Here is a 16,293-nt window from a genome sequence, read left to right as displayed (position 1 = left end):
TTTCATGAGTGGGAGAAAATCGGATACTCATTAATCATTATCACCGAGTGGGGGCATACGATACACTTTTTTTTTTTTACTTTTTTCCATCAGCTATTAATCCAAGTGGGGCAATGTGTCGTTATGCGATCAGCGAGCTGGTCATTATCAGCCCCTAGTCATTTCATTTGGCAATGGACTGCTATCCACCAATATTCCTAGTGGCCTTACCCTGTGTGGGAACTCGTTATCTTCAGGACTTTGGATCCCTTTTATTTAGCTTGTAGTGTTTTTGGTTTCATGTATAGTTTTAAAGTTTGGTTGCTGTCTTTGAGTACAACATGCAGCCCCGGCTCTGGACATGTGCGAGCGGTGCAGCAGCACCGGGTCCAAAGGCCCAAATTTTTTTTTTGAACAGAACTAAGAAGCTTTTCGAACAGAACTAAGAAATGTAATTTTTTTGAGATTATATTTAGGGTCCTTTTCTCATGATAGCACCGGGTCAACCAAAAGTTTGAGTCGGGCCTGACAACATGTCTAAGTTATTTATCCTCCTGTATAAGTTTATAGGTATGTTTAGTTTTCCTTAAAGGGAAGCTTGTATTCCTTTAATCTTAATATAATGGAGTGTTTGAAGTCAAAAGAAAAAGAAAAGAAAAAACTAATCCAAGTGGAGGAATATGTCGAAGTCATCATAGCTTTCACCTTTCAGTATAGTAAAAAACGAGTATCACAATAGTTTTAACCTTTTATTTTTTTTAGTTTATCACGTAAAAGTAAAAATATACATAAGAATAAGATTGATAAAAAATGTATGTAAAAACAAAAATAAGCCTAAAGAAATATTGTTCTTATGATTTTGTCCGGTAAATCTTGTTGGACGTCGATCGAATTTTGTTGGTAAATTATTTCGAAAACAAATGTATGATTACCACGCAATATTAGACACAACGCTACGCTCAACTCACTGCAAACATATATACTAACCAACGTTGAGACTTGAGTTGACATGATTTGGGGGCAAATTGGCTTTCCTAATGGATGTGAAGACTTCTGTGACTTACCAAAAAGAACAAAAAATTCCGTAAAATAGGATGTAAGTATTTTTCAGTTTATAAAATCGATTTAACTTGATTGGTTAAATTTAGATTTTAAAACTAAAACAGAAAAAAATAAACATTTTTGACGTCCATGTGATGAACGGAGCCATGAGCCATTTTTTTATATTCATTAACCATTATTGGGGGATTTGAGACATAGATGAATCATGTGAGTTTTACGACCAGCCATGAGCCATTGTGTTCATGTCATGAGGTGCTTTTGTAACTCAAATGCCACGAACTATAGTCTATATCAATCTCTATTACGGAGCCATGAATTAAATTTAGGTAAAAAAAAAAGATTATTTTTTATCAAAGAAAAAAAAAATGTTATATTTTTGTCATGCAAAATACCATATGTTCACTGTTCAATGTTGTTTGGTGAACATTTCTAACTAATTAAAACATTCATCCCTCGTGAAGCACGAGTTGGTTAAACTATGAAGCTTTTCCGAAAAAAAGAAAGTAGTTAACAATGGTGAATGAATAGAAAAAAAACGCAAAAAAAATTAATGTTCATATTCAAGAGTGTTTATACAACAAAATCCCAAACATTAATAATATCTTCATCTCCATTTCTCACATCCAAAGGTTATTTCTCTCTTCATTTTTACTCCTTTCTTTTTTTTTTTTTTCAATATTTTTACTAGTTAGGAAAATATAAAATATGAACTTAGGAGAACATGATAATATTGTTTAGAGATGTTTTAGTGGAAGCTAAGGTTGATAGTCCTCCACTTAGATTAGTTTCATCATCATGAACGTGCTTGAATTAGTGTATGTTCATGACTCTTTTGCTATAGTGGTTTTACGTTTACAGTTTCTTAAATGGTTACGAAAACTATAGGTTAAGAGAAGAAAAAAATGGCGACAAAATTGGAAGCGCAAGGTGGTCGTGGAGGAGAAGAATGGGACGATGGTGGTGCTTACGAAAACGTCAAGAAAGTGTATGCTGGTCAAGGTGATTCTGGTGTGGTTTACGTCAAGTTTGATTACGAGAAAGACGGCAAAATCGTATCCTCCGAACATGGGAAGATGACACTACTTGGAACAGAGGAGGTAGATAACATTTTTTTCTTTCTTTCTTTCTTGTTATTAGAGAGTTTCTTTGTCGCTAACTGATCATATTTTTTTTTCTTTCCTTTGATAGTTTGTGCTTGATCCAGAAGATTACATCACGTCAGTGAAATTTTACTACGAGAAGCTCTTTGGATCACCGGTAGCGATCGTCACGGCTCTAATATTTAAGACATTCAAAGGCAAAACTTCTCAGCCTTTTGGATTAGTCTCTGGACAAGAAGCTGAGCTAGGAGGTGGCAAGATCGTTGGATTCCATGGAAGTTCAAGCCATTTGATCCATTCTTTAGGAGCTTATATAATACCATCAACCACGCCGGTGACTTCGCCGGTATCAGGTGCTCCAACCAAATTGGAAGCTCAAGGTGGCCGTGGAGGAGATGTATGGGACGATGGTGGTGCTTACGACAATGTAAAGAAAGTTTATGTCGGACAAGGTGACTCTGGTGTGGTTTATGTCAAGTTTGATTACGAGAAAGATGGTAAGATTGTATCATTTGAACATGGGAAGAAGACACTACTTGGAACAGAGGAGGTACATAATAGTTTGTGTTCTTGTTATTGCACAAGATTGTTAATTTTTTTCTTTTTCAAATAATGTTGATGGGGTTTGCAGTTTGACATTGATCCGGAAGACTACATCACATCTGTGAAAGTTTTCTACGAGAAACTTTTCGTGTCACCAACAGAGATCATCACAGCTCTTGTATTCAAGACGTTCAAGGGTAAAACTTCTCAGCCGTTTGGACTAACCTCTGGAGAAGATGCTGAGCTAGGAGGCGGCAAGATAGTTGGATTCCATGGAAGTTCGAGCAATCTGATCCATTCTTTAGGAGTTTATATTGTTCCTTCGTCCACACCATTGACTCCATCTTCCAATACTATTCCAGCACAAGGAGGAGATGGTGGAGTTGCTTGGGATGATGGTGTTCACGACGGTGTCAAGAAGATATATGTTGGACAAGGTGACTCTTGTGTGACTTATTTCAAGGCTGACTATGAAAAGGCATCAAAGCCTGTCCTTGGAAGTGATCACGGGAAGAAGTCATTGCTTGGGGCAGAGGAGGTTTTTTTCCTTCTTCTTCTTGATTTCATCTTCAAATCTTGTCTTTCGTTAAAGTTATTTTAAAACCTAGCTTAAAGTCTTGAATTTTGAATTTGGTTGCAAAATGTGCAGTTTTTGCTAGGACCAGATGAATATATCATAGCTGTGTCGGGCTACTATGACAAGATTTATGGTGTAGAAGCGCCGGCCATCATCTCGCTTAAGTTCAAGACAAACAAGAGAACATCTTTCCCGTATGGACTCGAGGGAGGAACTGAATTCGTGCTGGAGAAGAAAGACTACAAGATCGTTGGTTTCTATGGACAAGCTGGTAACTATCTTTACAAACTTGGAGTCAATGTTGCGCCCATAGCTAACTGATGTGGAACCAATCTGATATCCCGAGAATTCTAATAAGACTATGTTGTGAGTTTATGGAGTTGTGTTGTCTGGTGCTGTATTTGTTTTTTTCTCAAGAGTCAAGAGTGATGTATGTTAGTGTTGCATCGATTCCAATCTAAATAAAGAGGTTTCTTCGTTGTGGTTTTAAAACCATTTCGTTTCTATAAAGTGCTACATATATAATTCAAGGAACTAGGGTAATACTTTGAACAAACTTCTTTTATTATACTGGATCACAAAATCCATCAAAGACAGAACAACAACCCAAAGACACAAGACTTGAAACATTTAAAGCAGTAAACCAACAAGAAATAAGTAAAGTAGAATCAGCTTATTCAAAGTTTTATAAATTAACAATCATCAAAAGATATTTAAGATTTCCATGATGATTAGTTGGTGATTGGCAGGACATGGGCGCCAAATTTGTGAAGCAGATCACCGGCTCTTCCATGGAAGCCAACGATCTTGTGGCCTTCCTCTTTGAGTACAAAGGGTGTGCCAGCTTCAAGTCCAAAGGGAATAGAGGTTTGCCTATTAGTCTTGAACCTAAGCATAGTTAAAACTTGACTTTCACTCCCAAAGATTACATCGTAGGTGCCTTCAACTGCCGTAATGTATTCACTTGGATAGTCAAGCTCCAACTGCAATTAAGGGAACACAAAACAATAACAAAACTGAAACTTGTTAAAAGGACAAAAAAACAAAACCTATACGGTTAAAATATTAAAGAAGCAGAAACTGATTTAGTGTACCTCTTCAAATCCAAGCAATGTGGTTTTTCCACGTTCTTGTCCTACTACAACTTCAGATCCTTTCCCATACACAAACTGGACAACTCCTATACCATCTTGTGCTTGTCCTACAGACACTTTTCTCACACCGTCGAAAACACCATCATCCCATAGAGTTCCTCCCTCACTACCAAATGCTTCAAGCTTTTTGGATGGTGTTGCAGGAGTCAAAGGGATGATGCCTAATGGAGCTAAATAAACTCCAATAGCATTGATAGACTCACCAGCTCGTCCATGGAACCCAGCAATCTTGAAACCTACCTGCTTGAATTCAAAATGTGTGCTACCTTCAAGCCCAAACGGTCCATATGTTTTGTTTTTGGTAGTCTTGAAGATAAGCATTGTCACGACAGCACTATCAGTTCCGAAGATTTTGTCGTAGGTTCCTTCCATGGATGTTATGTATTCACCTGTTTCAAGCTCAAACTGCACAGACGAAAATGTATCTTGAATACTGAAACTTGTTGAAAAGGCAAAAACCAATATAAATATGTTTTTGTGTACCTCTTCGAATCCAAGCATTGTGCTTTTCCCATGTTCATTTCCAATGACGACCACAGAACCATTAATGTATTCAAACTTGACAGCTGCTACACCATCTTGGCCTTGTCCTACGTAAACCTTTTTAATATCGTCGTGATGACCATCGTCCCATACAGCTCCAGTCTCACCACCCTTTGCTTCCAACTTCTTCACGGGGGTTGGTACGGGAGCATAGTGAACATCGATGGAGTTGAGAACATTGCCACTGGTGCCAAGGAAACCAGCGATCTGTTTACCGGTGGCCTCCGGAGCAGAAATCTGGAAACCGGATTTGGTACCGTAAGGTCCAAGAGTTCTCTTGTTTGTTGTGAAAGTCAACGCCGTTATGACCTCTTCTGTACCAATCGTTTTGCCGTAAGCGGAAAGGGCCGTTATGTACTCGTCCGAATCCAAAATGAACTGAGTGATTTTATATATATGAAATTAAACGTTAATCTTATGTTTACATAAATTAATGATGAAGACTTTTTTTTTAATTTTTTTTGGGGACTAACCTCGGCAGATTTGGGACCAACGGAGCCGCGAAGCTGGGATTGAAGAGCGGTGGTTCCATCGTACGTGACCTGGATTGAGTAAATGATGTCATCGAACGTAAGCTGCACTTTCTTCACTTTTGCGTGCGATCCATCGTCCCAAGACATCGTTCCGCCTGGCTTCTATTATGGATATTGTATAACCAAAATTAATAAACACGTACTATATAATAAAGCAAAGTTAATACCAAACCGGTTCTAGTTCTAACTCATGTGTTTTTAAGTCGGTCAATACCGATTCGGCTTGTTGGTCAACTATCTTTGTATTATGCGATCAAGAGTCAAATTGATTATGTGAGACAATCGAGACAGGAAAAGATCAATTGATTGATTCATATAATTTTCAGAAAACAGATAGGTGACATACATAGATAAAAGAGAGAGATGGAGATGAATAACCTGTTTGTAGAGACTATGACTGTGATGAAGAGATGAAGAGATTAGGTGTGTGAAGAAGAGAGGCTAACGCTAGATCTATATATATATATATGGAGCTTAGTTATTATTTTATTTTTAAAATATCATAACATTTACGTACCACATGGCCAATATAAAATTAATAATTTTTTTTAACTTAAAATTAATAATGTTGGTGCATATATAAGTTTGTAATAATCGCTCGTATCCTCACCAAATCAAATCAGTAATACTGTAGCTTTCTTGTAACTTTTCTTCTACCCATGAAAAATTGTTATACTGTAGATTGACGAATTCGGAATATATACTATAATTAGATTGAATAAACAAAGCTCGTTTGTCTAAAAGACAACTTGCCAAAAATGGGAACTATCAAAGTTGCAAAGGCAATAATAATACCTTTTTAACCCAATTTTCCAAATTTTATTCGGATGTTTTTATAGGTTTATACACATATAATTCTCTATTAAATATATATCATGATATGTTTTCTTTATATAATAATTTCTTCATCTATAAATTATTTATTCTTGTGTATATACTTCTTTCCTTTTTTTCTTTTCTTTTTTTGATAAAAGGTCTTCTTTGTAAATTGTACATGTACTTGGAACAATTTATTAGCAAAATATGAAATAAACCATATCAACGAATATACCTAATATTGAGAGAGCGAGAACATGACTACATGAGTAGTGAAGATGGTGACACGTTGGAATTGAATTACAGTGATCTATCATTTCCTTAATTATTTCATAAATTGATCGTGCATTGCATGGCTAAATAACAATATAGAGTTCGTTGTCACATGTTAATTTTATACAATCATTTGAGCAACTTGAGTTTCAGTTTTAAATTCCATACTTCTGAAGCTTCCTCATTTTGCACAGTCGTTAACTTGGTGGACTTCGGAAGCGTAATGCTTTATTTGATCGAATATGATATGATATTTTAACGTATAACTTTTTTTTACTGATTCGATTTTCGAGTATGGAGATCTAAACGTTGTTATTCGGTAAGTAAATTGTACGTCGATGTTTTCTTAAAAGAAATCAAGAAAATTAACGAAACAATTCAAGTGTTATAAATCTAATGTATTTCAAATGACAGTCTTAATTTTTAGATTAACACATCTAATTGGATTGAACACTCCTAAACGACTACTTTAAATCATTGATTTTAGGAAATACAGTTGGAAATCTTCTTAATTAATCTTCCAGATAACCCGATATACAAACAAGGTATAAAATATACATTAAAAAATGCGACTCGTGGGTCTCGTGGCTTTTATTTATATTGGTATGACAAGAATTTTTTTACGCTTAAAAAATACATTATCACACTTTGAGCACGTCTAGTCTAACTAATCTCGTGGGACGTCTATGGATCAGGTCTCCTTACGCGTCTGATCCGAATAATATGGTAAACTCAATTAGAAAATGGTAACCCCAAAATTAAGAGGGGTATTGAATTTGACATTGTAAAAGATTTTAGAGTATTCTTAAAATCCTTTGTTATTCAATTTAAGATTTTAAAAAATATTCTGAAATTCTATGTTATTCAACTTAAGATTTATTAAAATAATACATAATCTCTTGTTATTCAATTAGTGATTTTTAAAAACTACTTGAAATATCTTGTTATTCAATATATCACAATTTTTTTAAAACTTGCTTCTTTGAATAATTTTAAGAGACTTTTTTTTGTTTTTTAGTTGAAAAGTATGACAATCAAAATCATACCTATAGAAGTGGAATTTTGAAAGATTTTAGTGAAAAAACAAAGAGCAAAAAATCGCCGCCAATCATCAGCCACCTTTTCCACCAGTCTCAGCCTGAGCCGTCGAGTTTCCTGGGTTTGCTGCAGCATCACTAGAGGCAAAGTTAAGGGACAATGAATTCTATTGGTTTAGATCAGTTTCTGGGTATAAGTAATCTCTCTTGAGTTCACGAAGAGTTCGATCAGATTATTATTTGGATACAAAGAAAAAAAAAACATCACCATCACCATCGTACATGAACTGAGGACATAGTTCCAACTATTGATCTGATTTTCTTTTGGTGTTGTGTTGTAAAATATTTTAAAATCACCCAAAGTTTAATAGTCCAATCTCATAGAAAACTATAAAACACAATCAAATCTCCTAAAAACTTACTAAAATCTTTCAAAATTCTAAAATATTTAAATCCTGCAAAATCCTTAAAACATCAAGTTGAATACTCCCTCTAATATTGTAAACTCCATTAAACATGGGAAAATCCTAGATTAGTATTACATCATTTACATGGGCCGGCTTGTAGACCTACAGGCCAATTCACTATAAGTTGGAGGGAGTCTATCCCATGCCAGTGGATTCATTCCATGATGTCAACTTTGGAAATATCTTACTTATTTCACACACAAAAGACAAGTGAAAGAATCCTAAATAGTTCTTAAAAAAATGCTGAAAAATTAAACAAGCATAACCAATAAATAGTCCAAACATGTTATCTAGTGATAGCTGAACATGAAATAAGGCTTAACTTGTTATTTATGGGTTTGACTCCTAATAGCAACAACGTCACATGCGCATATGAGAAACCGGATTTAGACTGTACTATGTCTTTCTGGTTGGTTGGATTGTTAGTCGAAGAACTCAGATACTTTGGTAACGCGAAGTTCATGCATGTCTAATAGTTATTGCACCAATTCAATGCCGACCAGATGACCCAAAATTACCAAGAAAGTCAAAGTAAAATTTACCCCCAAAAGTACACATCAATAATGTTCAATGACATTGCATTATATAATAGTGCGGTTTTTTCGCAAAATGATATCAAAGATGATACTCGACGTTTGATAACATATTAGAAAAGCTAAAGTCTAATAATAACAAAGCGTGAAACTAAAATCACTTTGAACCGTCAACATTTACCAAAATTCCACACGTACCACTCAACACTGTTAGCATCAATGCGCACAGCTTGATCTTCTTATATCTTTTAAATGGTTGTAATTAGCAAACCCAACAACTCCTGCGATTTTCTTTCCAGGAACATACAGTTTATATGTCAGGCTTTTTTGTTTTTTGTTTTTTTGGTCATGTCTGTACATGATATCTAATAATTTGAAGAAATTAAATAACAATAGATCTATATGTTAAAAGAAAGTATATAAAGACAAGATTGAACTTAATTATACTGATATCATCATCATATGGGGGTTGCACGTATATATTATACAAAATTTAATTTAGTAAAACGTTATAAGTTATAACGCTAAACAAACTTGGAGCGACTTTTATATGGACCGTTGTTCACAATGGAAATTAATGTGCAATTAGTATGTATCTAATCAGCTACCTTTATTAAAATCGATAACATATCACATTGTGGCATGACCAATATCATAAATTCAAGAGAATGCTTGAAAACATTTAAACACAGCCAAACAGAACCATTATGGGTATATCAACTTATTCAAGAGACCATAACAAAATCAATGAAAGCGAAAGAGAAAGATGTCATGTGATCAGTTGGTGATCGGCATAACATGGACTCCAAACTGATGAAGCAACTCGCTGGCTTTTCCATGGAACCCGACGATCTTGTGGCCTTCCTCTTTGAGTGCGAAGGCTGTGCCAGCTTCAAGTCCAAAGGGAGAAGACGTTTTCTTATTAGTCTTGAACTTAAGCATAGTTATGACTACGTCTTCACTCCCAAAGATTTTATCGTATGTGACTTCAACTGCGGTGATGTATTCACTTGGATAATCAAGCTCAAACTGCAATCCAAAGAAGCCAAATAATATAAACAAATATGCTCATCGCTAATTGTTTTTCTTTTATTGTTAAATATAAAATATATTTTGATATAAAATAAAATCTAAGTACCTCCTCGAATTCAAGTAAAGTACTCTTTCCATGTTCACTTCCGACGATATCCTGAGCGTCTTTGTCGTACACGAACTTAACGACAGATACACCATCTTGGGCTTGTCCTACGTACACTTTCTTAACACCATCGTAAGCACCATCGTCCCATGCAGTTCCTTTATTACCACCAATTGCCAATAGTTTCTTGGGAGGAGGCGTCAAAGGAGTCAAAGGAGTTGTGGTTGTAGCAAAATATGCTCCAAGAGCATTTAGAGCTTCACCAGCACGTCCATGGAACCCAACAAGTTTTCCACCATTTTTGTCCTTGAGTAAAAACTTCTTTTCGGTTTCCAACCCATAGGGTGGAGAGGTTTTACCCTTGAATGTATAGAAGGTAAGAGATGTGATGATCTCAGAGTCTTGGCCATATACTTTGTCGTGGGTCACCTGCACTGCTACGATGTAGTCGTCTTCATCAACCTCAAACTACGTACAACAATACAAAGATACCTCTTGTTAGTAGAGACGTTAATTGGTTCTCATTTTCCAAAGCTTAAAAACTGGTCAGACCCAATCTTAACTAGGTTGGTCACTTGGTCCGCAAGCTTTTAGTTATCCCACCATAACGTTCGTACTATTAAGTGTTAAGTAGTTTGAAGAATTAATAATGCAAAGTTAAGCAAACTATATATTGACGAGTGGAAGCAAATATGATACATACCGTTTCAAATCCAAGAAGCGTTTTCTTTCCATGTTCACCTCCTTCAACCTCCTGAGAACCCTTCTTGTACACGATATTGATAGACGACACACCATCTTGTCCTTGCCCTACATGCACCTTTCTAATGCCATCGTGTACACCATCATCCCATGAGGCTCCTCCGGTACCTCCCCCTGCATCTTGCTTGATAGGAGAGGTCAAAGGAGTACTGGAAGTTAATAATGGAGCAAAGTAAGCTCCTAGAGAGTGGACATAATCTCCGGCAAACCCATGAAAGCCAATGATCTTCTTGTCTTGAACTTGGAGACTAAATGGAGTACCATCTTCGTATCCAATGACATCAGAAGTCTTCTTGTTGGATTTGAACTTAAGCCCTTGAATGAGACCTTCCGGGTTATACCAACCTTCTACCGAGACTAGATGCTCCTCTGGATGGTTAATCACAAACTGTAGAAGTCAATATATCAAATTGTCAATACTTTAAAAAGAAACTATAGATACATATACTAAGAAGAGAAGAAGACCAATGGACAAGGAAGAAGTATAAGAACCGGGTCAGCTGCGATACTACGGCCCTTGACACCGCGAAGAGGGGCTTCTTCAGTTTTTCCGCTCTTAACATAGTCGAACTTAACATATTGAATGCCGTTCCCGCCTGCTGCGGCCTGAATCTTGGTCACAGCATCGTGTTCCGATCCATCGTCCCATTGGTTGCCGCCTTTTCCTCCTTTTACTTCAACTTTTTGGGCCATCTTTAGGAATATTACCTGTAATTACGAACACGATTAGTTTTTATAACCAAACTCTACAAAACTTTTAGCAGAGAGGAGAGTGAGAGTTTACTTGAAAAAAGAGAGGGAGTGAGTTAGTGATACATCATTACGAAGAAATACATGTGTATTTATTGATCTCATTGAGTATGGGCCAGTATTATTTCATAGCTAGGAGTAGAAGTTGATATATTTTATTATATTATCTCGTGATCCACGAGTCTTCAAAAAAATTATATTGTTGTGAATATGAAGCAAATGAGTTGATTTGAGTGGTTGATATTAATGATCTGATAGTAGTACGTACGTAAGTTTAGTTATTTCAAATATATATGATTCATTCATGAAAATCAATGAAAATAATTCTTATAGTTGAGATCGGTTGAATATATTTGAGATTTAAAAGATCATATTTTTCTAAAATCTAAGAGTAGACAGCGTCAAAAATTCAATAGTGTATATAATAAAATATAATAATAAGAATAATACTAAATCATTTCATCTAAATCATTTGATGCTTTTGTTTTAGAAGGATTATTAAGATTTCACTTTTAATGAAAAAGATAGTTAACATTATGTTATCTATATATGAGTATGATCGTATATAGGGTTTTGTCCTTATGTGCAACTTTGCAAGTAATACAAATTGAATCAAACCACCTTTATTAAAGCCAATCACATATAACATCAAGGACATAACAACTTCACAGAAGAGACCATGCTCAAAAACATTATTATAACATAAACAAACATAACAAGAAAAAGTTAGAAAAACCCAATCAAGATATCACAAGTGACAAATTTGGTGGGATTGAATGTGATGATCAGTTTGTGATTGGAAGGACATGGACTCCAAACTGATGAAGCAAATCATTGACTTTTCCATGGAACCCGACGATCTTGTAACCTTCTTCTTTGAGCTCGAAGGCTGTACCAGCTTCAATTCCAAAGGGTGTAGACGTTCGCTTATTAGTTTTGAACCTAAGCATATTTATGACTTCGGCTTCACTACCAAATATTTTATCGTATGTGCCTTCAACCGCGATGATGTATTCACTTGGATAGTCAAGTTGGAACTGCANGTCTTCAAAAAAATTATATTGTTGTGAATATGAAGCAAATGAGTTGATTTGAGTGGTTGATATTAATGATCTGATAGTAGTACGTACGTAAGTTTAGTTATTTCAAATATATATGATTCATTCATGAAAATCAATGAAAATAATTCTTATAGTTGAGATCGGTTGAATATATTTGAGATTTAAAAGATCATATTTTTCTAAAATCTAAGAGTAGACAGCGTCAAAAATTCAATAGTGTATATAATAAAATATAATAATAAGAATAATACTAAATCATTTCATCTAAATCATTTGATGCTTTTGTTTTAGAAGGATTATTAAGATTTCACTTTTAATGAAAAAGATAGTTAACATTATGTTATCTATATATGAGTATGATCGTATATAGGGTTTTGTCCTTATGTGCAACTTTGCAAGTAATACAAATTGAATCAAACCACCTTTATTAAAGCCAATCACATATAACATCAAGGACATAACAACTTCACAGAAGAGACCATGCTCAAAAACATTATTATAACATAAACAAACATAACAAGAAAAAGTTAGAAAAACCCAATCAAGATATCACAAGTGACAAATTTGGTGGGATTGAATGTGATGATCAGTTTGTGATTGGAAGGACATGGACTCCAAACTGATGAAGCAAATCATTGACTTTTCCATGGAACCCGACGATCTTGTAACCTTCTTCTTTGAGCTCGAAGGCTGTACCAGCTTCAATTCCAAAGGGTGTAGACGTTCGCTTATTAGTTTTGAACCTAAGCATATTTATGACTTCGGCTTCACTACCAAATATTTTATCGTATGTGCCTTCAACCGCGATGATGTATTCACTTGGATAGTCAAGTTGGAACTGCAGTTAATGAAAACCAAATAAAACAATTAAATAAGTCAAAGTGTTCATTATCGAAAACAAAGATAATTCAACAGTACTAATATATAAAATATGAGTTTTCCACTTATTGCTAGTTGAGTATAATTTAGAAATCTACAATTTCTCACGATTCAATAACATTTAAACGGTTAGATTGATTACGTCTGAGATAAATAAGTAAAAAAAAACTCATTATCTAGAGGGGATGTGTTAGAGACTTCATAATGAAAGAAAAACAAAGCAAGCATTACCTCTTCATATCCAAGTAGAGTATCATTTCCATGTTCATCTCCTACAATATCCTCAGCACCCATGCTGTACACAAACTTTACGGCTGATATACCATCTTGGTCTTGCCCTACATACACTTTCTTAACACCATCGTAAGCACCATCATCCCATGCAGCTCCGCCGTCACCACCAACTGCCGGTAGTTTCTTGGCTGGTACCAAAGGAGTTGTGGTTGTTGTGAAATACGCTCCAAGAGCATATATGATTTCGCCTGCACGTCCATGGAATCCAACAAGTTTGCCACCTTTTTTTCCCTTGAGTACAAACTTCTTGCCACCTTTTTTTTCTTCGAGTACAAACTTGTTCTCGGTATCCAATCCATAAGGTGGTGAGGTTGTTCCCTTGAATGTATTGAAGGTGATAGATGTGATTACGTCGGATTCATAGCCAAATATTTTGTCGTAGGTCACTTTCACTGCTACGATGTAGTCGTCTGCATCCACCTCAAACTGCAACAATAGAAAGATACCTCTCTTGAGTAGGGATATTGTACTTGTATTGAATTTTTCATTCTATATTGTATTAGGCGTAATTTAGTCATTTTTAAGAATATTAGGTTTTACTTGGTCTTTGTGGTTTTGTAAATCACTCTATACTTTTAACTAAAATATTTTATTTTTAAAAATGGATAGGTTTGACGGGTTTGGTATGGCATGCATCTGATCAATTTGGTCCTAAATATATAGACCGGACCAGACCTATCCCTGAATAAACATTAGAATTTGATCCGACCCAAATTTAAACATGGCTTAAATGGATTGGTCCGCGAGCTTTTATCACGTCATAACGTACACCCCTAGTATTAAGCGTCAAGTGGTTTGAAGAACACACAATGCAAATTTATGCAAAATAAAGACAATAACGGATCGATATATCATATATGCAAACATTTTAACATACGTACTGTTTCGATTCCAAGTAGTGACTTCTTTCCATGTTCACCTCCGACAACCTCTTGTGATTCCTTTTCGTACACAACGTTGATAAACGACACACCATCTTGGTTTTGCCCTACATGCACCTTTCTAACGCCGTCGTAAACACCATCATCCCATACAGCTCCTCCCTTACCTCCTTGTGCTTCCACCTTTTGAGCCATCTTTATCTTTCTTTTGGTTAGTCCTTCGTATTACCTGTAATTACGAACACAAATTATTTATAGCTAAGTTTGTTACAAAAGTAGTATCAGATGAGAAAATGAGAATTGACCTGATAAGAGATAGATAGAGAGAGTTTGGTGATCCATTTACGAAGAATTGCATGGGTATTTATTGACCTACTGGAATATAGGGCAGTAATTAATTAGTAGAAGACAGTCGTATAATCTTATGATTCACGATTCATTAAAATATTAAATTTTGTTGTGTAACTGAAGCAAATAAGTTGAATTTCAGTATGCATGATTTGATAGGAGTACACGTTTCTTAATAAATAATGATATGCCTTCTGTTCTGTTTGAACGAGCACAACGGTTAGTTTCGTGACTTCCATTTTTGGTGTCGTTCTGTTTGAAATCGTATAACATAAAAAGGAAAGTGAATCTAATTGCAAACGTATCGGAGTTAAATATTGTTTCGTATAGAATATTGTTTTGTGCCTAAGTATCTCGTTGTCTCCTGCTCGTGAATAGTGGTATTTTATTCATATTGGGGTTAGAAAAATGGTTAACAATACCAATTCAATAATATTTTTGGACCATTTCTCGATTTGTGCGTGTCATCCTGACGCAGGGGCCATACTAATCTTCTCTGTATCGTTCCAATTTTATCGGATGTCCCCGAAGGGACTACCAATTCAATAATATACTTCTTTAAAACTTCAAACTTGACGTGTACGTCGACACAAATCTCATTGACGTGAGCTGTGTTTCCAATGCGGCAACGCGTGTTATTCAAGATCTAGATGATGAAGATTTAGGTTTTCTTATAAAAACTGGCTAGAGGCAATAAAAAAAAAAAACGTAAACCCCATTTCTTTAGAAAACATTAATTCACAAGCAAAAAAAACCATCCCAAGTGGGCAAGTGGTAATTTTATTATTCTATCCTATTATGTAATGCATAATTTAACTTCTCAATAGGGAAAAAAAAAATCTCAATAGACTTAAGGCTATCGATAAAAACTAGAATGTAAAGACAAAACTGCGAAGAGAAGAAGAAGATGATAAGAAAAGTATATGAAGACATTGCTTTGATTTATCCGGTCTTGATATAATACTGATACTTACTAATATTTGCAAAGATGTATTTGAGCTGAAAAAGACAAAAATTTTGAATTTAAAGTTTTTTATGTTGAGGATGTTAATTTAAATACTGGCAGGGAGAATTAGTATCATATGGCATATGGACAAATAGATGTTGAAAAGGATTTTACCGGCCTTCCCGCCTCGCAGAAACCCATCCATTATAGATAGTATAAAGTATAAACACGTATTTGTCAAAAGCTAGCCAATATAATATAATTTGATGTTAAGTTCACATATTGCATAATTTGTTTTTCCAAGGATTAACTATTATTAGGAAATAGAAGGATAGAGTTTAAAAATGGCGATTTCAGATTATTATTATTATGCAAACCTTCCATTTTTAGTTTTTACGAATTGGATTACAAACCAACCGAAAACAAAACAACATAACATTCACATCACTTGCGCAAATTCAAACAGAAATATCATAGGTAGTGTTTAGAAGACAGATTAAGGGATCTGATATTTTATTAGATGGAATTCAAAAGAAAGATGTCATGATCAGTTGGTGATGGGGACGACATGGCCTCCAAATTGATGAAGCACATCAGTGGCTTTTCCATGGAACCCA

General features: G+C 35.1%; 4 protein-coding genes across 8 annotated transcripts in view; 1 reads left to right on the top strand and 3 right to left on the bottom strand.

Moving 5' to 3' along the window:
• LOC104745978 (jacalin-related lectin 35-like) lies at positions 1,541-3,756 on the top strand. Of its 3 annotated transcripts, none has more exons than XM_010467367.2 (5): positions 1,550-1,670; positions 1,927-2,138; positions 2,230-2,691; positions 2,773-3,222; positions 3,334-3,756. In XM_010467367.2, the coding sequence occupies exons 2-5, from the start codon at positions 1,944-1,946 to the stop codon at positions 3,580-3,582; spliced, it is 1,356 nt and encodes a 451-aa protein (XP_010465669.1). In that variant the 5' UTR covers positions 1,550-1,670; positions 1,927-1,943; the 3' UTR covers positions 3,583-3,756. The 3 variants fall into 3 exon arrangements, with proteins under 3 accessions (XP_019092595.1, XP_010465669.1, XP_010465670.1); XM_010467368.2 differs by having other exon boundaries at positions 1,550-1,674; positions 1,933-2,138; XM_019237050.1 differs by lacking the exon at positions 2,230-2,691 and having other exon boundaries at positions 1,541-1,670.
• Positions 3,805-5,918, bottom strand: LOC104745976 (jacalin-related lectin 33). 2 transcript variants are annotated; one of them, XM_010467364.1, is made up of 5 exons: positions 5,870-5,918; positions 5,432-5,593; positions 4,899-5,336; positions 4,356-4,820; positions 3,805-4,244 (listed from the first exon to the last, which is right to left on the bottom strand). In XM_010467364.1, exons 2-5 carry the CDS (start codon positions 5,576-5,578, stop codon positions 3,993-3,995), a joined length of 1,302 nt encoding a protein of 433 aa, XP_010465666.1. In that variant the 5' UTR covers positions 5,579-5,593; positions 5,870-5,918; the 3' UTR covers positions 3,805-3,992. The 2 variants fall into 2 exon arrangements, with proteins under 2 accessions (XP_010465666.1, XP_010465668.1); XM_010467366.2 differs by having other exon boundaries at positions 5,432-5,590; positions 5,870-5,890.
• Positions 9,209-11,362, bottom strand: LOC109124801 (jacalin-related lectin 33-like). 2 transcript variants are annotated; one of them, XM_010467362.2, is made up of 5 exons: positions 11,302-11,362; positions 11,010-11,225; positions 10,459-10,905; positions 9,756-10,223; positions 9,209-9,646 (listed from the first exon to the last, which is right to left on the bottom strand). In XM_010467362.2, the coding sequence occupies exons 2-5, from the start codon at positions 11,208-11,210 to the stop codon at positions 9,395-9,397; spliced, it is 1,368 nt and encodes a 455-aa protein (XP_010465664.1). In that variant the 5' UTR covers positions 11,211-11,225; positions 11,302-11,362; the 3' UTR covers positions 9,209-9,394. The 2 variants fall into 2 exon arrangements, with proteins under 2 accessions (XP_010465664.1, XP_019092594.1); XM_019237049.1 differs by lacking the exon at positions 11,302-11,362 and having other exon boundaries at positions 11,010-11,250.
• Positions 12,737-16,293, bottom strand: part of LOC104745975 (nitrile-specifier protein 1-like) — a 30,576-nt gene continuing 27,019 nt past the window's right edge. Inside the window, exon 5 of the mRNA XM_010467363.2 lies at positions 12,737-13,166. Coding sequence (XP_010465665.1) covers positions 12,915-13,166 — 252 coding nt within the window. The 3' untranslated portion in view covers positions 12,737-12,914. The remainder of the gene's footprint in view (positions 13,167-16,293) is intronic.

This window comes from Camelina sativa, chromosome 15 (genome assembly GCF_000633955.1).
Source record: "Camelina sativa cultivar DH55 chromosome 15, Cs, whole genome shotgun sequence".
Classification (NCBI taxonomy): Eukaryota; Viridiplantae; Streptophyta; class Magnoliopsida; order Brassicales; family Brassicaceae; genus Camelina; species Camelina sativa.
This window is presented reverse-complemented; position numbering and strand designations above follow the sequence as displayed.